The following is a 23262-nucleotide window of genomic DNA, read 5'->3' on the forward strand; positions in this document are numbered from 1 at the left end:
AAGGCTTAGAACACCAATGGAAAAAAATGTATGATGTACTGTTACCTCCTGCGTTGTCAGTACAGATCTAGCCTTGGCATGCAGCAGAGACCAGTATTCCCTAGAAATCTTTCATTGTTTTCTTGGTGGCTGAGCTGAGTATGTCTCAAGCTATGAAATATTCTCCCAGAAGATACAGTAAAAAATATTTTTTCCCAGAGCAGCCCTAGATCTGTCTTCCATCAGAACAGATTTCCTTTGATCTCTTCACTGCTTGGTCATTTTGTACTTTTAGCTTGGTTATTTTGTATTTATCCCCAAGAACCCATCTGTCTTCCCTCTGCTTGTGAGTCCACTCCTGAGAACTTCGTAACCCATTGGCCAACTGCAACCAGATTTCACAAAGGGATAAAAGACTCCAAGATACTGAGTTCCTGTAACACCTCAAAACGTTAATGACATGATCAAAATTTGATCTCACTGAGGAAAGCAGGTAACTCAGCTGTTTTCCATTCAGAGAGGCTCTTGCCAGCTGGCACATCAGCAGAGGCACACCAGCTAGTCAGCATCCTCAGTGTGCTGCACCAGTCACGGCTCATCTGCCAGCAGGGAGGAAACTAGAAGGTTGCAGTGTTGGGTGGGTGGAATGGGAGAAGGCTAGGAGCGTGAGTAAAGTGATGGGAAAATGGGAAGTATTGCTGGAGAGAGTGGCCTATACAGAACCAAGGGTATTGCTGGAGGGGGCCTGGGCTGTTGCTGCAGGGAGGGAAGGGTGTAATTCAAAAATTCGTAAGGAATTAAGGCATCATTAGTTTACTGCTCGTGAACAGTGTGGTACTGATTGTGCTATATGTAGATAAAGGAATAAAAACTAATAAAAACAATAGTTTTTGTAGACACAGGTGAGCTAGCAGGCAACGTATGCCTTCGGGTTCCAGAAGAACTTCCCTGTCAAGATCCACTGGATTATTTGGCTCTTTCTATTGTATTCTGTACTGTCAAATCACTCCCTCTTTTTGTCCATATCAAGGAGTCTTTTGAGGAGAACTGGTAGGGAATGAAGTAGCCACCATGTACAACTTGGGGAAGAGAATCAACCCCTTGATGTAGAACCTTTATTTTTATCAGATACAATCATAATCGTTGGAACCAAGATGAGACCGAGAGAGAGATCTTTTACTCACAGGATCTCATTCATGGGAGTGACTGAAGAGCAGGGTCTACCTACACAGAATAAATGGTCAGGGCTCTTCAGCCAATACTTTTCCACTATCAGCTCCTGCTTCTCTTGCTCTTAAGATTAGTGAATTTTGTATCTAGAATCACAGAATGGTTTGGGTCAGAAGGGACCTCAAAGATCATCCAGTTCCAGCCCCCCTGCCATGGGCAGGGACACTTTCCACTAGACTTGTTTGCTCCAAGCCCCATCCAGCCTGGCCTTGAACACTTCCAATAATGGGGCAGCCACAGCTTCTCTGGGCAACCTGCTCCAGTGCCTCACCACCCTCACAGTGAAGAATTTCTTCCTAATATCTAGGTTTCCTTGAGAGTAAGAACTCATCACTCACAGCTTAAGGTACCTGTGCTACAGCTAAAGCATCCCTAGAATAACTCAGTTAAAGAGTAGTTTATATTAGCAATAGAGGCTGAGTCTCATCCTGTCTTTCATTGGGAGTCACAGAGAGCTCCCTGTGTTAGAGAAACCCTCAGGTGTCTGCCTAGGGATTCCCTTCAGATCCCTGCTCCCCTCTAAGACTGGGCTGAGCACAGAGCCGCACGAGCTGGCCACCATCTGCTCTCTGAGACCAGACAGTGCATTATGCTGGAGCCAGCTATACGGCTGGCTCACAAAGCCATCCTCGCACACATTCAAGAAAAATGGATGCTGCTGTAGTTAATGTACTCAATAACTCTGACTCGAGAGTCCAATCCAGCTGCTATACCAGGGAGGTGTCTGTCTGTAAGGAAAGGAGTGTTCATAACCCCTTGTACCTCCAAGTGCTTGTCCTCCAATGAGGGTGAACATTTACCTACAAGTTAAGCAGGAAGAGCTTAATCGCTGCCTGAGGAATCATTTGGGGGACTGTGGAAGGACGAGCGTCCTTTCCTAGGAGGGAGTACTAAGCTTTCTCCGTTTTGCTCCGGCTGAGGAAGATCTCCAGTTAGTGCCATCTTGCTGAAGTAGAACGAGCTCCAGCTGTGCGTTTCCTCCTGAAGTGCCTGGGGAAATTCAAGTAAGGTGAAGACCAGGTTCCAGTGATACCATTGAACCAAGTAAGGCAGTTTTAATAGTCTGAGGCTCAGCTGCAGAGGTAAACCTGCACTCCTGTCATCTCTTCTGGGTCTTATGGAGCCATTGTATAGTGCTTTTTCTTGAACCCAAAGAGCTCTTACACATGCATCTTAGACAGTCTTAAACCTTGAGTAAAGTGAGAGTAAAATGTTGCTAGCTTTGGGAGCATTTGTGTCCTCTGTAATGGCACCAATGATTTAAACAAGGAAGATTTGACATAGAGGTGTGTAAAGGATCCAGCACAACTTATGTGCTGGTGACTTAGGCAATCTTAGGATTGTAAGCTACTGTGTTAAGGACTCTGGCTGTACAATACCTAGAATTATGAAGTTCAAACAGGGCTGAGTGCTCTAAGAGCAGTAAGACATGATTCTTTGAATGGGTAGTTGCAAAGGTGGTAATATTTCAGAGGATATTTGTGTTTTGTGTATTTGTATCCCAGGAGTATGGATCTATGCCAGCACATTGACAATCTATCTGAACTCCAGTTACATAGAAATAGCTTTTACTTCTCTAACATTTCCCACCCACAAATCTCAAAACATTCTGAGTAGTGCTTTGTAACACTTGCTTTATAGGAAAATATTCCCATGCTAAGCCTGGAGGGACCTCTCAAGTCACTGAGTTCAGTTAATTCTCTCACAGACAACCCCAGCATGCATTCCTTTCATAAGCATCCACCTCAATTCAATGGTTGTTACAGAACTTCAGTGCTCTGATAGCTAGAAATCTTACATTTTCAAATCTAAATATAGTTGTACACAGTTTGTATTCATTTGTTCTTGTGCCAATACCTGTACTTTAATTTTAAGTAGTTCTTTTTTCTTCTCTGACCTTTTCTACCCTGATGTGTTTATCAGAATTCAGATTCCTTCTCAGCTTTGTGTCATGTTGGCTCAAACAAGCCAAGGCCTTTTAGCTTTAACTCTTCAGATGATTTTTCCATTCCTTCCATGATCCTCACATTATTTCTGTGTACCTGTTCCAGTCTCAATTTACCTTTCTTGACCACAGGTGAACGGAAAAATATGCTGCTATCAGCAATGTCTTGTGCTAATTCTGATCTCTCTTGTAAATCAGAGCTCACAGCATATTTGGGACTTGCATTATTGTTACTAAGCACATTTGTTTTACTAAGCAGTAGCTCCTTCACATTCAGTAAGCCCAGCCTGATGTGATCCAGAAGCCAGGGAACAACAGTGGTGAATTGGAGCTGGTATGGAAGAGTTTCACAGGCTCCTTAACATGATTCCCTTGACTGCACTGTTAGGATGGAGGAGTCTTGTTTACATGAAGCATCACCTCAGGGATAATAGGACAGAATCAAAATACCAAGAAGGCAATGGAACTATTCTAAATATAATGGTTTTAAATGTTTGCTATTACTGTACAGAACAGCTGGCCTTTAAAGCAATTACTTCAGTAAGTTGCACATCATCAATCTCTCGGAAAGATGAGTGTGAGTCTAGAGAATGTTTAATTCATGGCCTGAGAGAATCTTATCATTGTATTTATCTCTCAGCCTCCAAATCCTATCAAATAGCTGTCCAGGATATGAAGCTGTTTTTCCCAGAAGGGCTGTGCTGCACCGAGTGTCAGACATTAGAGGAGGAAGAGGTAGGATTCTGCCCTTTCCTGAGAAGTATCCTGCTGTGTCAGAGCAGTCGCTTTGGCCCTGCTACCCCATGACTTCTTTCCTATTATGCTTTACATAATGCTTTTTTTGCTGTGTTTCACCAGCTGCTGAGCTTTCCTTCTCCTGTGGATGTTCCTCCCACAATGTGCTAACTTTGTATTGACCCAGACAGACTCGGTGGAAAAGTGCTTTTTCAGATATGTTTGTTCAATAACCTGTGCTGTAAATTCAGGAGGGCCCAGGGCTCGTACTTGAGAAGCAAAGTTCCCAGATAGAGTCAACATTGCTTTGGAAGCAGGTCACGAGGAGGGATAGCATCATCATCCATGATTGCTAAGACACAGTCAGCCCAGAGGCTGGTTTTTTACCAGCTTTCCTCACGTAGCGTTCAGGAATGGAGATGCAGTGGGACTGCTGATAATGTAACCCGCTGGTTGCCGAATGTCTCCCACAGAGTCTGTGTACATCCACACACTCATGGTGGGTGTGGAGCACCACCCTATTTGGGTGACAAGGGTGTTGTCCCTTGCACCGTGCCAGCAGAGGTGCCGGTGCGCAGCAGTGAAAAGGGTGGGGCTGTCTCATGTAAGACATCTCAGGCTATAGAGTACAGGCAGTTTAGAGAGGTGCTGGGTGCTGCATCCTCCCCTGCTCGCAGATAGAGGCGTAAAGACTCAAACTCTTGCCTCTCAGCTTGTGTTGTAGGCAGTGCCGAGAAGCCTACCCGTACTGGTGCGGCCCACTCCTGCTCGTCTGGCCCGTCACGCTGCTGGTCTCTGATTCAAACCACTGTAACTTGCCAATGGCTAAAATGAAGCAATAAGCCTTTCCTGTTCAGCTGGTTTTGTGTGTCATTTCTACTCCGATCATTTTCTTCTCAAAACCAGAGTTCAAAATGATTGGGTTACGCCCAATGAAGGGATGGATGTTTCTGAGCCTTGCTGTGTCCACCTGGCACAGAGGTGACCCAGCTGAGTTAGTCCAAGATTAGCTCTGGAACGGGAAGCAGCCAGCTGCATCTGTAACATGCTTCACTAATGCGGATGCTCTCCCCCTGCAGCTCAGTCCTGAGCATCATGACTGTGCTGTGCTGGGACACGTGGATGTGCCAGTTCATTCAGAGACAGAAGGGAGCCGCTTCACACCAGTCTGGCACTGGATAAAGGTGTCAGACTCTCACAGTCCTTGAGTTTCTGGCCTTGAAAAGCTGGGAGCAGAGACCTTAGAAAGATGTCTTGGTACAGGACCTTTAAAAGGATGATGAGATGCCGTACTGAATCAAGCCCCAGTAAAAACAGAATGCATGCAAAATGTTCTTGTATCTCTAGACAAGCAGGTGTTTTCTCATCTGGCAGTTGCAGAAGTACACAACACCGACAAAAGCTTCACAGCTTGCCTGAATCAGTACTTAAGTAGTGTTGTCCTTCCTGATTAGGTAAAGGTGTTCACATGACTTGCCTCTCTCTCCCTCCGTTCCCTCCTGCAGATCTGTAACCTGAAACGTGACCCCATAGTTGGTTTGGAGATCAACAAGCAGCGCCAGATCATAAAATGTGAAACAGGAGAGCAACCCAAGTTACTGAGTTCTGAGCAACCACGCAGTCTTGGTAAGGAAATGCATAGCTCTTGTTGTAGATTGAGACTGTTATTGATTAATTGGACAGCAAGACAAACCATCTGGTGGCAGCAGGACTTGGTATTGATGTCCTTTCAGAAGGGAGAGACAACTCTGAGCTGTAAAGAATGGCTCCAGTGGAGTCCAGCCATTTAGCTGTTTACATGCCAGGCCTTTGCACTGCCAGTGCTTTCATGGGTTTAAATATAGGGCTGTTCAGAAGTGCTGACCTTATCACCAGCAGAAGAACAAGCCCTGTCGACACAGCTAGGGTAAGCAGCGGTGCACGCTGCCGAACTTTTACAACGCGTTTCAACCCCAGCTTGGCCGCGGTGGTTTGCGCGTCCATGCAAAGCCCGCCACGGGAGAGGCCAAGACACTGTAGGGATGGGCAATTGTGAGACGTTTTGTTCTGTGAGTAGATAAATAACAATTTCTGCAGGGAATGGTTTGGCAGGGTGGACATCTAACTCTCAGGAACTGGACTGAGATCTCATTCAGTTCCCACTAGCTGCTGAACAGTTGCCAGCTCCAAATGACTTCCAGTTATCGCTGGCCTGACTTTGATGTGAAGCTGAAGCTTTAGCAAGCCTGTCAGTTCCCTCAGATGCCTGCAGTTCTCTGGGCCTTTTCTGTTGATTTTACTTGATAGGTGTATGTACAACACAGGCTGCGATGCAGCACCGTTTATGTCGGGAGATGCAACTAACATGCGGGGATGCTTCCATGTTGGGATACTGTGGATGGATCCTAAGCCTTTATAAACAAGTAGCGACCAGGTAAAGCATCCCTGTGGTGTTCACTGGGGAGCAGACTTGTTTGGAACTGAGTCATTCTCATTCCTGTAGCTTGGGTTCTGATGTGACTGGCAAGCAGGAAGGTGGGCAGCTGAGAAAATATTCTTGTGCTACACCCGATTGCTGCAGTTGTTAATCCCAGCAGTAAAACCACAAGATTGTTGTGGACTGGCATAAGAGTATGATAAAAATGCTACAGAATTACAGACCGTCACATCCCACCTTAAACCCTTACTGATGCAGGATTTTGGGGCACTGACCCCATACCAGCAGGTACGTGAGATGGCACACGTAGAAGTGCAAGGATGATGGTGGTAAGTCAAGGCCTTTGCCTTAATGACAGCGCAGCTGCTTGGTAGGCGAAGTCACTTTTGTGTAGGGGTCTCTGAAGGAGGATTTCTGCAAGGTAATTGTCAATGAATTCTTTCCACTGTCTTATGTTGGCTTTGGGCTATGCCCTACACAAATCCTCAGGCAAGCTCCTTTTCTCACATTGCTTGCTAACACGTAAGAGACTGACTACATGAAGGTTTAAGACTTAACTGGTGCCTGCAGTGAGGGGTGAGGCTTGTCTCACAACATTATGGACATTCCCAAGCCTTGATATGAAAACAGCTTGGCAACTGTGTGTATTTTACAGCCGCTTTTTTGAGATGACCAGGCTGTTCTGCATGTAGCTGTCTGACCTTTTCATCTGGGTAGCTGCAGAGATGTGATCACATCGTTGTGTTTCTGGGGGGGTATGTCAGCTCAGGCTGTGTTCAGAGCACAAAACACCGACAGACAGCGTATTTCCCCCACCAGCTTACTGCATAATGGGCAAGGACCAGGCCTGTAGCACAGGTCTGCTGTGACTGAGGCACTTCCTGATTTTTAGAAGAGATTACAGAAAATGAAATAAATTAAAATCGCTTGTTGTGTAGAGAGGACAGGTATTCTGCAAGCTTTGTACGTACAGCCCAGTGTTGGGAGCAAATCTCAAAATATGTGCCCCTCTTTTCCTGCTGCATGAGGATCTCTTTGCTTTGAAGATGTCTAAGCAGAGTAAAAAGGAAAACAGTGTACAGCCTGATGTGTTTGTGTCTCAGAAAATGTATTTCAAAGAGTTACTGCCCTGGAAAAGCAAGTACACGTGATCCCTGAACTGTCAGGCACAGTATAGTAAGTGCCTCCAGCAAGACAGACCCATCATTCACTTTATGGTCTCATCTTGAACACTAGAGGTAGCTCTTGCACACAAAGAAATTTCTCCTTTCAGCAAATAATTATCACAAAGCTGCTGCCTAATGGGCAGACAGATTTATCATGAAGAAAATACGAAATACATTAAGTCTTATGTATGCAGCTCAGAATTACATTTTGGATTATAAAAGCAGCTGAATTAACAGCTTTCTTTGCTTGGAAGAAATTAAGTGGAATAGTATCTCCTGTAGCAAACCAGCAGTTGTCCTTGTCTGACTCCTGAAATGGGGTCACTACTGCTGCCTTGTGATCTCCAGATACGTCCACGTAGGCATACAGCAGTTTGACAGTTCAGGGTGAGCAACCGCATCTGTGAGCATCCCAAATGATGTAACAACGCCTGAGTGCCTCTGATCTTCCAATTACTTGTCTGTGGCACGGAAGAATTACTTAGAGGGCTAACAGTTGTGGGGGCTAGACATAAAACAAGCATCTGTTGTGTTTTGATCTTTTCCCATCAGACTGGCAGTTGCTTGATAACCTCTGCCAACCCACTTGCCTCATATTGCCTGGGATAATCCTTCGGGGTTCAGAGCACCCACCTTATGTCGCACTGCTTGATGAGCTTATTGGCAAAGATTTCACAGTGACTGGAGTACGCCTCACTGTCCTGGACGCGCCACAAGCTCACTGCATCTCTGAGACGCTGAGCAGGGCAAAGTGCAGCGTTGCAGCAAAGGTATGAAACAGCTGGAGTTGTGCTTTGCTTCCTTTGCACAAAAGAGCAGCCTTTGGATGCCATGCTGTGCTGAGATATCCAGGCTAGCTCTCAGCAAACCTGCTTTGGTAGCACTATTAGCACAGCACTGCATCTGAGCTCTAATACCGCTGGTAAGTAACACGGGCAATGTGCCTTGCTAGCTAGTCCCTGCCGTGTGTTCCTGTATCTCCGCGAGCTCGCTGACACCTCACCTTGACATCACTGCGAGCTTGCTGACACCCCACCTTGACATCACTGCCTGTGAACCCGTCCTTAGTGTGAACGGCACGTCCCCGTTAACCGTTTCAGTCCGTTCGCCTGTCGGCACGCAGCTGCTGTTCTCATGTCCTGCTCTTGCATCCTGGCTCGTTGTTCCATACAAATACAGTTTCCCTTTTTCTAATCACATCCCATTAATCCTCTGCTGCAATGCTCCATAACCCTTCCAGGTTTGGGACCATGCCCTGGAGTCCTAGGCAGAGATTTCATTTTGCTTCTTGTTTAGTTGGTGCTGACAGCTGAAGCCGCAGTCCAGCGTGGGGTTTGAGCGAGTGCTCACAGGGCTGAAGCATGAGATGTGCTTCTGGGGTGAGCAAATACGTTGCTTTGCATCAGCAGAGTATCTGACTCAGACTGGTTTTCTCTTTGCGCTTGCCGTAGGAGAAGCCCCCCATTTCAGGAACCTTCCTGGGGCAAAGCAGTAAGGTAGAAAGTGCAAGAAAGTGCTGTCAGGAGTTCGAAGTGAACAAGGGGGAAACTACTTATGCTGGAAGTTACAATAAACAAAGGGCTGACAGAGACACCCAGCAACCCCTCTGAAAAAATACAGACAAACAAACATTGGTGCTTCCAGCCTTTCAGTTATGAGTCGTAGGTGTTATCCGTAATAAGAACAGGTAAGATATTTTCAGGGTGTGATTTTTTTTTTAAACTGACAGCATCCCTTTGAAGTTCATCTGTATAGAATAGCAATTACATCTAGCATCCAATTAGTCTAAGCACTACTTTCTTCTCCTGCGGTTCCCCTGAGGATGCCATCCCTCTGCACACAGGAATGTGCACAGCTCTCTAGAAAGGACAAAGCGAATCAGCGTGTGGGAAGGAGAGCTGTGGCAGCAGCCCTGCTCTCCTGGCGATGGAAGCACTTCCTCCTGTCAGAGATGAATGACTCTGGGCAGAGCTGGCACGTTTCCAGAAGGGTCTGGCGCTGCTGAGCCAAAGGTGAACATGACAGCATTTGCTTTCCCTCGCCAGAAGGTAGATGGGCTCCTTCAAGTGATAAGTGTTTCTGCTACAACATCTCAACATTTACCGTTATCTCTGTATTCCTGCTTCCAGCAGACTTAGGGACTGAATAACACACCTAAGTAACCTGCTTATTTTCACTCTGAGAGAAGTGAACAGGAATAATACTATGCAGGAGCAGGAGAACTAACAGTTCAGACATGATACTCTTTCCATTTGAAAGGGTCTGTTGCTTTGTGACTTTCATCCCCTCACAGAGCACACAAACAGTTATCTGTGCTGTCAGCAGTTCATCAGCAAGGCTTACAGACTTATTTAAGTGGAGAGCAACACCAAAGCTCTGCTCTACCCTCTCTTGTAGTGTTCCCTCCTAACGGGTGGTTTGTGTCTGGTGCTAGCAGCACAGCGAGACAATGCGGTCATTTGCTTCAGCTCCCTGCTGGACAGGTAAGCGAGGACAATGTTGCTTTAGCAGCACTGCCTCAACCCCCTGCTGGAGAGCTTGTGATCCGAAGGAGGGCAGCTGCCTTTCTTCTCTGTAATTCCCTTCCAGTTGAGACTCCCATGAGGTCAGGTGCCACTCAAAGGCAACCCGTTCTTCCTACGTTAGGTTGCTGTTAATGGGTCAATACCTCAGAATGTTCCCCAGTTTCAAAGTCATGTGTCCTATCCTCGGGACTTTAAATACCGAGTTGTGGGGTTTGTTAAGGTCTTGGGGCATCTGTGAGGCTTGGCAGGATGGTTCCATGAATACAGGGGATTCTCTCAAATAAGGGCTCACATTGGGAATAGACCTGCTGAATCAATAAAATTCCTAGGAGAACTATCTTAGCAGATTCTATGTTTGCTATGAAAAAAAAATACTTAAACGCCAGAGAGCAAAATCAAAAATTAGCCTTTTAAATAAATCACCAGAAATGCTGGGTGGAGGATGTAAAAGCCTAGTAAAATAAACAAAACCCCTCTACAGGGACTGATTAGTGAAATAGAGTGATTATCAGGCCAATTAACCCACCGTTCCCCAGGGGGAAAGTTTCCTCGCACCGGGGCTGGTATTTGGCAAAGCGACGTACAGTTCATGCACATGGTTTACTCCAGGAAAGGGAGCCAAGAGAGTCTTTTTTTCTGATACACTCAGTCTATGGCAGTCCAGCAGCCACGCTGATAAGACTGTCGTGACTTTGGCTGTACCATCTGGAGGACTTCCAGATAACCCTGTCAATGGGACAGGAATAGGGAATTCAAGGATGCTGGAGTTTACAAGCATCAAGGGATCCAGTCTAACATCGGTAGACACCTTGGAGTTCTTGTACTTTGATGAAATGTCACGGTGCTCAGTCACAAGGCCACACCTGGGAAGAACAGTTGGAAGAAAATTTCATCGGTAACTTTTCAAAAATGTTTTTAGGCTAATGACAAAATTTAAATGCTGCTCCCACTCCTTTAAAATCACACCCTTGAGAGCCACATCCCAAGCCTTTCAGCCTGTAAGGTACAGCACTAAAGGAAAGCAAAGAGCAAGTTATCCAAAATCTTTCTAGCGAGTTTTCTCCCACTCTCCCTGGTTTACAGGAATAAAGTGAGCTGTTGGGAACCCCCGACGTCACTGCTGACGGTAGTTCTGGGAGAGTGGCTGTCAGCAGAGCTGGCAGCCAATGTGAGATCCCCCACCTCTGTATTTTTCCCAGGCTTTTGCTCATCAGAGTCACGGGTGCTGCAGAACAAGATCAGCTGCAGCCCAGCGCTTCCCTCTTCTGAAGGCTTAACTCGGTAGGTTTTAGATTGCCAGCCTCAAGGCAGCGCCCCCAGAGCAAACCTCACAGTGGCTTCCTACTGCCATTCACCACGAGCCGAGGGGCTGAGAAGGAAGCGAGAGGAATAGGTGCCAGTCTCAGCTGCATCTTTCCCCCCTCACCCTGGTCTTCCTTGCCCAACTGCAAAACACACGTGCATGAACCGTGGCTGGTAGGAGGGACTCTCAAATGGCAGAATCCGCTCTGCTCTTACTCCAGTGCCAGCACCAGTGATCGTGCAGCCATTTAAAACCAGCTCTACAGAAAGAAATATTTGCCTTCACGACCAATGACGCTTGTGGAAGGGAGGGGCAGCAAGGTGTGCCCGAGGATGGGGAGGAGGGGAGGCAGTGATCCTCGGGTAGAGGTAAACTCATACCCTTATTGTATCCTAAGCCATCATGCTGCTGAAAATCAACTCTGCAAATATCTTTGAAAACCCAGCCTGACTTAACTAGTGTCTCATAAGGACACTTCATGCTAAGACATCTTCACTGCCTAGTTTATAAACATTTCAAAATAACATCTGAGGTTAATTACGCTTATGACTCCATCAGCAGGAGCCACGTGACCTTTCTTGTACTGAGTAAATCACTGTGTATTTATTTCACTCTCGCTGCCGTGGCTTGGGATTCCGATACCTGCACAGGTTCTGGCCTGCATTTCAGCTGCACTGCCGAAGCACCACCGTGTAAGAGATTATTTCACGGCCCTGGGAGTTGATTCACAGCTGAGCCCCATTACTTAGGCTTTGTGCCACGAGGAGAAACGTTGCCATCTGTATGGAAGCCTGGGATATGATGTCAGAGATGGGCTGTGATAAGGAGGAGGAATCAGGTGTTGAGAGGAACACTGCGGGCTTTTCTAGTATAACTGCTCGTAGTTCAGAGCCTATTAAAGCTTTCCTAAGCCAGCTCTAGCAGTGACAGATCAAGGGGAGACATTCAGTCACTGTGCTGTGCGGGAAAGTTGCCTTGAAGACAGACGCAGACCCTTGTAACTGTGTAGAGATTTTGGTGCAGCAGCAGTGCCCACTCTGTTCTCTGGACGTCTGTGAAGGCATTATTTCTGCACCAAAGGGCAGGAAGAACAGAGAAACGGACAAAATTTATGCAGGTGGGGGCACAAAAGCAGCCTGTGAGTTTGATTGACTGCCAAGAGTGGAGCCAAAGTAGGAATCTGGGAGAATCTGGGCGGGTGCCAAGGGTAATCATAGGACAGAGTGAAGTAAGTGTTTGGAAGAGGTGAGGGGAAGCTGAAGCACAGCCTAAGAACAAGGGGGACTGGGGGGAGAATCCAGAGAAGGAAGCGACACAATCCTATCTGCAGACAAGGAAAAATGATGTGAGACTTACCTTTCTTGTTCTGTCAGCATCCGGCTGCCTGGCTTGCCAGTACAAAGCGTTTGAATTTTTCCTGTCATAACTTGTTTTTACAGCCAGATTTCCTAGCTGCGGGGTGGCAGAGGGAAGAATTTACAAGGAGATTCAAAGCAGCTCCTGGAAGAAAGGCATGCTCTGCTTTTTATGCATGACAAACTAGATTTAGCTGCTGTAATAGGTGATACTGATTTCATAGTGATTACTCCTCTATGGTTATTTGAGCTTTTAAAAAGCACTTTCAGATACCCATAAGATTGTTAGGGCCTAACTATATTGTACAGGGTCTCTAGGAACTCACCTAGTTAACGTTGTACTGAACTCAGTAAGCAGCGTTCGACTAAAGCACACGGAAACCCTAGCTGCATCAGAAGAAAATGGGAGCGTCATCTGGGCCTTATGCCTTCCTGGTTTTAGACAGCACAGTGCAATCAGAACAAAAGTCAAGTTCCTCAGTTGGGGAACTGAGCTGGCTGTTGTTCTCTCCGATGAAACATTCTTACCAAGTGTTAATTGCTGTTAGCAGGGAGTGATGTTATCCCTATAGGAAGTCTCCAGGAGCTTTGGTGGGAAAAGAGGTGTGGAAATAAAAAACTGAACATACGAGATGTAAAATCTTGGAGCTGTTGAAAACCACTGAAGGGAAAACTGTTGCCAAGCACAATACCTGGATATGGGGGCAGGGAGTGGTTTCCAGACTCTGGAGAGCTTTCAAGCCCAAGACTCTGAGTGTGCACAGAGTCAGTTCAAAAGGCAGTTTTAAAACTTGTATCTTACCTTTTAATTTCTCTTAAATATGCCTTGTGGTCAGCTCACGTGTGGCTTGAGGTGGACCAGAGCACAACAAGGACTAGTGAAGCAGACCTGGCTGCTGAAGGCAGCTTAGAAAGTCCTGGGGTTTGGGGAAAACACACGGATTATCTTTGACCCTTGCACAGAGCTAACTGTCTACATTTATGTGTGTTTCCCACTGCCCCAGAGACCCCATTATGCAACAGGTCATTACTGTTTGTTTGAAGGCTTATATTTTAAGAATCCAAATCCATTTATACAAAGCTTTGTAAAACCCAGGATTTATCTGTGTAAAGAAGTTCAGTAACAGATGCACACGGCCAGAGCTGCTGGCACAGAGCGTAGTCCTCCTCAAAGCTAGGTCATCTGCAGTCTCTGACAGCTTAGAGGGCAAAGTAACACTGACTTCCATTTTTCTTTACCCCCAGCGTCTGTTGGCAGAAGCAGTCAGTCCTGGACGCTCCTTTATCCCCAAAATGAGAATCAGGCAAGTAGAGAAGTTTATGATACAGATATGTCCTTTGTGCCCCTGCGATGGATGAAACTTGTCAAAATTGGTTGAATTTTAGAAGAAGATTTTAACTTGTGTGAGACAGAGGTGATGCCTCATGACAGCCCCAAGCCTTGGCTCGTACTGAGAGCCCAGCACATGGTGGAACGTAGGGCCAAAGCCCTGTCAAACCTTCTGCATTACAGTGGTGGCACTATTTTGAATCAAAATATTTGGAGACTTTGATAAAGATTCAATATTTTCCATCAGTGTCAGTTACTTATCATAAAGAATCAACATTTTGTAAGGTATCTGTGATACTTGTCAAAAATTAGCAACAGGAAATGCTCATTCAGCCCTACTGCTAAGCTGGCACGTGTCCTGTATTTGGGAAGTTATGTTTCAGAAGCCCAAATCCAAATGGAAGAGGATAAATTAAGCCATTAGCCATTCCAGGGATGGGCTAGCTGAACATTTTCTCACTAGTTAATCACAAGAAAGGAAATACTAAGCTCCAGACACGTGGGCAGCTACTGGGAAATACCTTCAAAATTCTGGCTGTAATCATCAAAGTTTAGTACAAAACAGATAAAAGATTTGGATAGAGGAGGCAGTGCCTGAAGAGTTAGGACTAGGAGGTGGGGAGAATGAGCAATGGCAGCAAGTGGACAAGCCTCTCGTCTGGGTCCCTTTTGTTTCCCAAAAAAACCCAAGAGGAGCGTGAAATGCATTTGTAACCTCATATAACATATCAGAGCTCCTGTGTTCAGTACCGCTGCTCTAAAGATTGAGCCTTAAAAGGCACAGAGGCCTCTTTGAAGTCTGTGTTCCCGCTTTTAACGCAGGCAAAGCTACCCCAAACTTCCCAAAACTCGTACAGCTGCCGTTTCCAGCAGCTTTCCCCAAGGCGCAGTGAAATTCTCCCTGGGCGTAGCTGGGATCGTAGGCGCTGCAGTGCCTGGGGAGCTCTGCCTGCGCAGCGCCGCCGTAGCTGCAAGGCTGGCAGAGCACGGCGCTGGCTGCTGCCAGGGTGCCAGGCTGTTGCCGAGTGATGTGGCAGGGCAGCAAGTGCAGGCTCTCTTCTGATTTGCTTTGAAAAGGACGTTGCCGACCTCCGGCTGACATAAAATCCCTTCTGCTTCGCGGCTGGGGGGAATCAGCCTATCAGAAAGAGGCTTATAGAGCTTTCCGTGGTAAGAGAAAAAGCAAATATACTCGGCCCTTCTCCCGGCTTCCAGCAGCCTGGGCCGCTGAACCAAATCCCTCTGGCACTGGTGGAAGCAGGGGCTGCTCACAGCAGTTCAGAGTTTAGGCCCTGAATCTAGCCCAGGGACAGCGGTGGGTGCAGCGCTCCTTCCTCATCGGGGGCTGCAAGAAGCGCAGCAGCAAGTAATGTTTGTTTTCAAATGGGCCTTTTGCTCTAAAGTTCGGGGGGGGGTATAGAAATCACAGAGCGAGATGTGAGGAGCAAGCTCACCAGGGAATGACTATACCTCAAAGGATGTCCCTAGAAACAACATTTGATCCTCTGATCTCTTGCTAATGAGTTTATGAAATGTCAGCCAGGCTTTCCGGGTCAAAGCTAATGAGCAACAACATGATATCAGGGAAAGTTCAGGAGGGTCAAATGAACGTGGATCTCAAATCCTCGTGGTTGGAGCAGAGCTGCAGCGTTTGCTGGTGGAGTCGAGCCGTGGAAGTGAAAAGGAATTTCATACTTGCTCCCTGTGGAATTTGGGACTAGGCAATAGGCTAGAAATCACCTTTCCAAATGCAGACTCTTTCAGTGCTGACATCTGTGTTTGGGCTACTTGTCTTGCCTCCTTCTGCAGTCCCTGAGAAAAGCGAGCATTTCTATAGCCCTTGTCACCTGCCCTGTTTGAAACATCTGCCTTCGGAGCAGATTAATTCATCCTTTAGAAGTTCCTTGTTATGACAGTCACTGCTGCTGCCCCTGCAGGCTTATCTTGGGCACGCGCAGACCAGCTCACATCCAGAAGTGACAGAGCCACGTTTTGTTGGTGCCATCACTGGGGGCTGTGGAACTTCCAGTGGACCTCTGTGAGGTGGTCCTAGATGTCCCTGCACCCAGTCCGTACCCACGCTGGAACCTCCCCAGCCCTCAGAGCGCTGTCGGGGAGTGCTGTGCTCAGCCTCAGGGCTGGGGCATCCAGTGGCTGAGCAGTTTCTCTTCACGTGCAGCTCTGCACTGTGGCTGGGATGAGATTGTGAGGCCGGGGTGGCCATCCCTTAGTGACAGTGCAGTACGTCACTGACCTGCCACCATTAGCCCATCAGAGCAGGAGGCGGCACCATCTCTGCACAGCCGATCCTCAGCGAGAGCCGACGGATATGCAGTCAAGCCTCCCCTGGCAGGCAGAAATAATCCCTCCGCTCTGCCTGGAGCCCTGAAAGCTGTTGCCAGCAGCCACAAGGGCTTCTCCAGCATCTCCCTGCCCTGCAGAGACAGATGAAACCTGGGACTGGAGCAGGACAACACAGGGAAAACGCATCCCAGCCACTCTTGGCGTGATGCTGAGCCCCTCAGCAGCAGGCAGAAGGGCTGGAGTCCTATAGAAGAGACCTGAAAGCCTATGAGGAGAGGCAGAGTGCTGGCAGGAGGAGGGCCGCGAGGGACTGTCAGCACAGCATGTATAATGCTTTAGGGGAACATGGTGTTCATTACCACGGTCAGAATGACGGACTGGTCCTGAAGCCCTTGGCGCTCAGCTGGCCTCCCCATCACTGAAGCAGCTGTGCCAAAGAGCTGCACGGGAGCGAGGTTTGGGAAGGAGAGGCAGAGCAGCTGGGGGAGGGAGTTACCTTTCCCACTTGGCTCTTTGCGTGTTGTCGGTTTTCTTCAGTTCCTCCAAAATGTGAATCTTGAGAATGGCCAAACAGCGGTCACAACTGGCAGACGTCCCCCTGCTGTGGGACACTCCTGGCCACCTCTGTGCTGGGATTAATTCAACCTGGTGAACATCCTCGCTGTGCTGCCTGCCTGCGGCACCAGGAGAAACCTACCTCTGAGAAGAAGTTTCTTTGCAATGCACAGAAATCACTGCTCTCCCTCAACCCCTTCCTTCTTTTCTCCCCAGGCCAAAGAGCTGCTCTGTTGCCTTTTTGACTCCCTGACATCCGAGAGCATCCACTGAATCGAGTCCCAGGATTGCTAGCCAAGATGGTCAAGGTCCCCAACCAGCCCATGGGTGGATGCCACTGTGGGTGTCTGTGCAGATGGATGCACAGGGGACATTCAGCCTCTGAGGGCACTAATATTTGTTTGTTATTAAAGCGTGAAGTCTGAAGTATGGTGTTAGCATAGTAAGTTAGTGAGATAAATAAAAGTGTTGGGAGGAAGGATTGATGCCCAAGAACAAATCTTTCTGAACCGTAGCCATGGTTTCTAGTGGAATGTGTTCAGAGACAGTCTGCTTGCGTTCATGGAGCAGGGTTTGGAGCATTCCTCTGGCTGGGAAAAACTCTGGAAGTAAGGCAAATACAGGGGCAGGTGTTCACTGCTGCCTTTCTCTCGGGTGCTCGGGGACTCCATCTTCCCCAGGCCTCAGAGACGTTATGGAGAGTCTCCCTTTGCTGCTGCTCCTGTGTTCTTTGAACCAAGGACAAAACCAGTAAGTAAGATGGAAGTAGTCTGAGGGAAGGTTGGATCCCTGGAGAGTTCAGGACACCAGGTAGAGCTGTAGAATAAGACTAAAAGCTGGACAGCTTAGTGTTCACTTGCCTCTGCTCTGGCAGCCCTGTTCGCAGCTGTCTCTGCTCAGCCCCAGCTCGCAGCCCTCCCGTGGGCACACAGCCCTGCCTCTTGTTCCTCCTCCTGCAGCAGCCGCTGATCCTAGCATGGTTCCTCCTGTGCCGAGTCCTTTCTCTGAGCTCTCCGGAAAGGAAGCTGGCTTTAACACAGGGGGCCTCAGTCTTCCTGGGACCCACTGGGCAAATTCAGCTCCTTTGGGGAAAACTCTGCTCAACCCAGGAGACCTCAGGTTCCTATCTGTCCTGCTAAGGCAAAGACTTAGACATGTGCACGCATCTAGTTCCAGGCGTCACAGACGTAGCCAGAACAGTCCCTGTGCATTCTCCAAGTGGTGTGAGGGCAGAGCAGCGGGCACCTGGCTGGCCAGCTCCCCTCTGGGTGCTGCTGCCAGGGTGAACCCCTTCTGTGCACAGCCTTTCTCCTTGTGAGAGCCTGGTAACGAGTCCTTCTGCTCCCCAACTATTAGCTCACACAAGCTGGGAGAATGCAACACCTCTGAGATCTCTGTTCCCTTTCAGACTAGGCTGAAAGCATCCAGCAAGCCCAAAAGCTGTTAGAGATCTGGCCCTGCAAGCTCTGCATCCTCAGCTGGTAATCATCCCGAGACAGTCTCTCCCCTTCTCTAAGCTACCTTGAAAAGGCAAAAAGAGATTGTCACAGTCAGCTGGGTGAAGGGAGGACATGGACGCTTCAGCAGTTCGGTGCCAGAATTGGAAGTACCCTCCAAACCTCTGCTCCCCAGCACCGTTCTGCCTGGACAGGCTGTTTGGGCTTTATGGTGGGACTGAACATCTGAAGAGAAGCTCTAGAAACGCGTGCCTGTGAAGGAAGCAGGCAGCTGCCCCAGTCCCCCGGGAGGACAGGGTCCCGGGAGTCAGCGTGATGGAAAAGCCTGCTCTGCTCCTGCAGCTAAGTAGGCCATTTCCTGCACTCCAGGCGCATTTCTGTCATGCTTGTAAGCCATGTACGGCCTTGAAACAACCGAAAATTAAAAAGATCCACCCCCAGCACTCGGGGAATTTGATCTGAAAAAGGAGCACGTTGGAATAAAAGGCAGCCAGATAGCAGCTGAAAGACAAGGTCTGCAGAGCTACGTGTGAGAACGGGGCATGCGGGGCCAGCAGCAGGCCTGCACCCAAGCCAGCATCGTGGCACGTGGGCCACCAGCACCGTGTCCAACTCGCCTGGACCTTCAGACCTGTGAAAAACAGGATCGCAGGGAGCTGGATGTCAGGAGGTGATGCTCTGGTGACTGGCAGTGCTCAGCCTGGGGAGGTGACATCCCGTTTGGACACCGCTGGCCTTCTCCGGGCTTGCCGGCAGGCAGGAGCTCTCTGAGCTTCGCAGCAGGGGTTGGGACGATGACTTAATTCACCGTGCAGCAAACCAGGGCCTGGCACAAAAGGCACCCCGTGTGGCATTCCCTTCCAGACAGCCCTGCTGCTGAGGCTTGTTCTTTGTGAGCCTCCATCCACCAACACGCCAAGACCCCTGCCTCGGTTTCCCATCTAGGAAACAGAGGTAACAGCTCTGCCGTGTCCCCCAGGCACAGCAGCAACGTCAGGAAAATGGGGCAGCACCCAGATACCTTTGAGTGAGAGGCTGCTGCAGCATCTTCAATTCCTATTTTAAAGCCCAGCTAATTAGTCTCAGCGTAACAAACTAGCACACCCTGCACAGAGCAGGGGAAAGCATCATCCTCTGATATTTCCAAAATGCCAGGATTCCATAAATATCCTTGCCAGCCTTTCCTCCCAGAGCACCCTACTCCTCTCCAGAGAGCTGACAACCAGGAGTGCCACGGACCCTGCGGAAATCAATCCCGTCACCCCGCCACCAGCTTCGGCTCCGTCAAAGGGAGCTGCAGCTCACACGCTGTTTTTCCCTGCAAACTGCCACAAGGCAGCCAGGATTAGCTAATCAGAGCTGAGGAGCAAATTAATGATTGCTAGAACTAGGAGAAAGGCAGATTTGATCGGAGATTGCCAGCTTTGCAGCTGGCTCCTACTTGCAAACAATTCATTTAGATTATGAAAGCAAGAAATTGAGTACAAAACCCCCTAGATTGTTTGCTTCCTAGAGAAAGAAAAGAAAAGAAATGGAATTTAGATTAAAAATTATGCAGAATAGTATTAATTCCCCACCCTCTTGTGCCTCCCCTTTTGCTGGAAAACCAGAGCTAATCAGAATTTAGCATTGTTCTGCTGCCAGTGTCAGAGCTGCCTCAATGCAGGAGAGAGAGGATACAGTAGGTGGCATTTCGTGTTAACTCCTTCGGGTCCTGCGATAAGAGATGGGAGCGCGGCACTTGGTGCCGATCTCCCGTTTTCCCGCCGTGCTCCGGCCCGATCATCACCTCCCTTCAGTAGGCAGGTGCCTCGGGGCGCAGAGCAGCTCCCCAGCCTGTGCAGAGCTCATCGCTGCGCCCCAGCGCCGCTGGGCGTGGGCGCGTTGCATTTACTTGCTGAACGAAGGCTTGGGAGCTCTCACGCGAGCCCTTCGGTCTGCCTTCGGGCGCACTGGTGCCCCGAGGGCTGCAGAGGTGCTGGGGGCTCTTCCCTGTCATGGACACCCACAGACATCCGCACTCATGTTGGAGCTTTCTAGCTCGCTGTGTTCCCCTTTGTGCCAAGGGCAGGTTTAACTAATTATCAGTTAGGCCTAGAAATCGCTACCTGGCTGCCACCAGCAGCAGCAGGACACACTGGTGTAAAGCCAGGTGAGCGGAGGAGGATTGTAACGGTTCCCTTATCACCCTTAATCACCTCAGAGCAAAACTTGTGGGTATGTCACTTTGGTGTTCCCCATCAATCTTACTGTTGTATTGTATATCAATATATATTGATATATATATTGATATATATATATTGATATATATTGATAGATATATAAATATATATCAATCAACACTGCTGTGTTGAGCAGATCTGAAAATGTGCAACACCTGGAACTGAAACAACCCCCCATCACAGATGCGGATTTGATTTGGGCCAGAATAGTTCTTCTTTCTTTTTTTTTAACGTTTACATTCACCAAAAAAAATCGTTTCTGCCTCAGCCCTATGGACATGAACCCTGCTGAGCACCAGAAATGTCTCACACCACCGCTCAGACCTGCCAGCCTGAAAATCCCTGCACAGCGAACAGGAATTACTGCCCTCCCCGTGAACTGCGTGGGCACAGCCTAGAAACTGGGTGCTGGTTTTCATCTCCGGAGGCCCAGGGCTGGCTGGGGAAGCAGGAGGAGCTGGTGGGCCTGCTGGAGCTGTCCCTGGATCAGCCATCCTCACCAGGCTGGGTGATCTCAGTCCACATGCTTCCCGTGCTCACCAATACTTGCGTTGCTCTAGCTAGTGTAGCCATGAGCACCTCTGTCTTGGCCGAGAGCCACTGCTGTTGGAGTTCCAGGTGTCTCTGCACCTAGAGGGCTTGCTGGACCACCACACAAGAGACCTGGCCATGCCAGGGAGCTGAAATGCCTCAGGCGTTAGTGAGGCCAGTGTCCAGGATGAGGATTGGGCAAATTGTGCCCAACTAATTTGGTGGCCTTTCTACAACGCGGTTACGGCCTTGGTGGGTAAGGGAAGAGCAACAGATGTCATCTACCTGGACTTGTGCAAAGCATTTGACACTGTCCCACACAACATCCTAAGCTGGAAAGACATGGATTTGACGGATGGACCACTCAGTGGATCAGGAATTGGCTGGATGGTCGCACTCAAAGAGTCTTGGTCTGAGTGGAGACCAGAGACGAGTGATGTTCCTCGGGGGTCAGTACTGGGACCAGTGCTGTTTGATGTCGTTCTCAGCAATGTGGACAGCAGGATTGAGTGCACCCTCAGCCAGTTTGCTGACAACACCAAGCTGTGTGGTGCGGTCGACACACTGGAGGGGTCGAGGGAGGGGATTCTGCTCCTCTGCTCTGCTCTGGTGAGACCCCCACCTGCAGTGCTGCATCCAGCTCTGGGGCCCCCAGCACAGGAAAGCCATGGACCTGCTTGAGCAGGTCCAGAGGAGGCCACAAAGATGCTCAGGGGGCTGGAGCAGCTCCCCTGTGAGGACAGGCTGAGAGAGCTGGGGGTGTTCAGCCTGGAGAAGGCTCCGGGGAGACCTTAGAGCAGCCTTTCAGGAAAGGTGAGGAGGGACTCTTGATCGGGGAATGTAGTGATAGGACGAGGAGTAACAACTTCAAACTGAAAGAGGGGAGATTTAGATTAGATATTAGGAAGAAATTCTTCCCTGTGAGGGTGGTGAGGCCCTGGCACAGGTTGCCCAGAGAAGCTGTGGCTGCCCCCTCCCTGGCAGTGCTCAAGGCCAGGCTGGATGGGGCTGGGGGCAACCCAGTCTGGTGGAAGGTGTCCCTGCCCATGGCAGGGGGTGGGAACTGGATGGTCTCTAAGGTCCTTTCTGACCCGAACCATTCTGTGATTCTATGATACGGCAGGGGTGGTGGCTGGTCCCTGCCGGGGTAAGTGTGTGTCTCCCCATCATCTTCCTGGGCTGGGATCAGGACCTGGGCTCTATTCCCAGCTCTGTCCCACCGGGCAGGCAGTGGCCCTTCTCCATTCCTTGATCTTCCTGGGGCACCATCTCCCAGGCCCATCGCAGCAGGAGCCGCTGATTAATTGGTGCTTGGCAATTCCCCCTTGAGAGGGGCTGGAGGAGCACAAAGGGCGGTTTGTCTGCAAGGCTGCGAGCTGTGCTAAAGCGGGGCCAGGGATGACTCAGATGTGGGTAATTAAACGGGTTGGAACAGCGAATGCTCAGGCAGAAGTACCAGCCCAGTGTGCGAGGAGCTCGTTGAGCTGCTCTAACTGGGTCATGTGGGAGACCGGCACTGGCAGCACCTTCTGCGGGCTCACCTGGCCCTGACACGGCCGTGACCAACAGCGACACCCCTCCCCGTCCCAAAGAGCAGCCGGGTTTGCTCCGTTAAAGCAGGGCAGGAGAGCTGTCTGGACAGTGCAGGGTCAAGCTGGAGGCTGCTGGTACTGCAAGCGCTCTTGGGGAGCTCAGCAGAGGGGCTAGAGGGGCTGTCGGTCTATCTCCATCCATCCCTCTATTGCTCCACCCCCACTCCCAGCATGCAGAGCCACCCCACACCCCGGTCCTGCAGGAAACCAGCTGGGCTTTTCCTCCCCTTGGCTGTAAGACCCATCGCAGGCTGGGATTGGTCAGGGATGCAGGGACTCCTGACCAATCCCCTGCTGCCCTGCTGCCTCTGGCCAATCCTGCATTTCCCTGCTCCTGCCCTGGCCAATCACATGCAGCTGCTGCTGCCAGGAGGAGTATATAAACCCTCAGGGAAGGGCTGGTGCTGGTGGGGCTCTGCTGGACTCCAGGCTCCTGTCCCTCCCTGTGCTTGGCTGCTCTGCCAGGCGAATGGGTGGGTCTGGGGGCTGCCCCTTATGCTGACCCCCTGCGACCGTCCCGCTTGATAGACCTATGTGATGTTTGCTGTTTTCCAGCCATCAGGAACCTCCTGAGATCTTTGTGAGCTTTCAGAGATGAAGACTCATGTCTCCAGCAA

General features: G+C 49.3%; 1 protein-coding gene across 1 annotated transcript in view; it reads left to right on the forward strand.

Moving 5' to 3' along the window:
• The window catches only part of DNAAF8 (dynein axonemal assembly factor 8), a 92006-nt gene extending 74869 nt beyond the window's left edge, over positions 1–17137 (forward strand). The window contains 8 exon segments of the mRNA XM_086472835.1: positions 3795–3889; positions 4969–5055; positions 5395–5515; positions 8024–8241; positions 9869–9954; positions 13900–13929; positions 13931–13958; positions 17060–17137. Of these exon segments, the coding sequence (XP_086328961.1) occupies positions 3795–3889; positions 4969–5055; positions 5395–5515; positions 8024–8241; positions 9869–9954; positions 13900–13929; positions 13931–13958; positions 17060–17137 (743 nt within the window).
• Positions 17138–23262: the final 6125 nt, after the last annotated feature.

The sequence above is a fragment of the Leptosomus discolor genome, chromosome 14, assembly GCF_034619465.1.
Source record: "Leptosomus discolor isolate bLepDis1 chromosome 14, bLepDis1.hap2, whole genome shotgun sequence".
NCBI classification, from domain to species: Eukaryota; Metazoa; Chordata; class Aves; order Leptosomiformes; family Leptosomidae; genus Leptosomus; species Leptosomus discolor.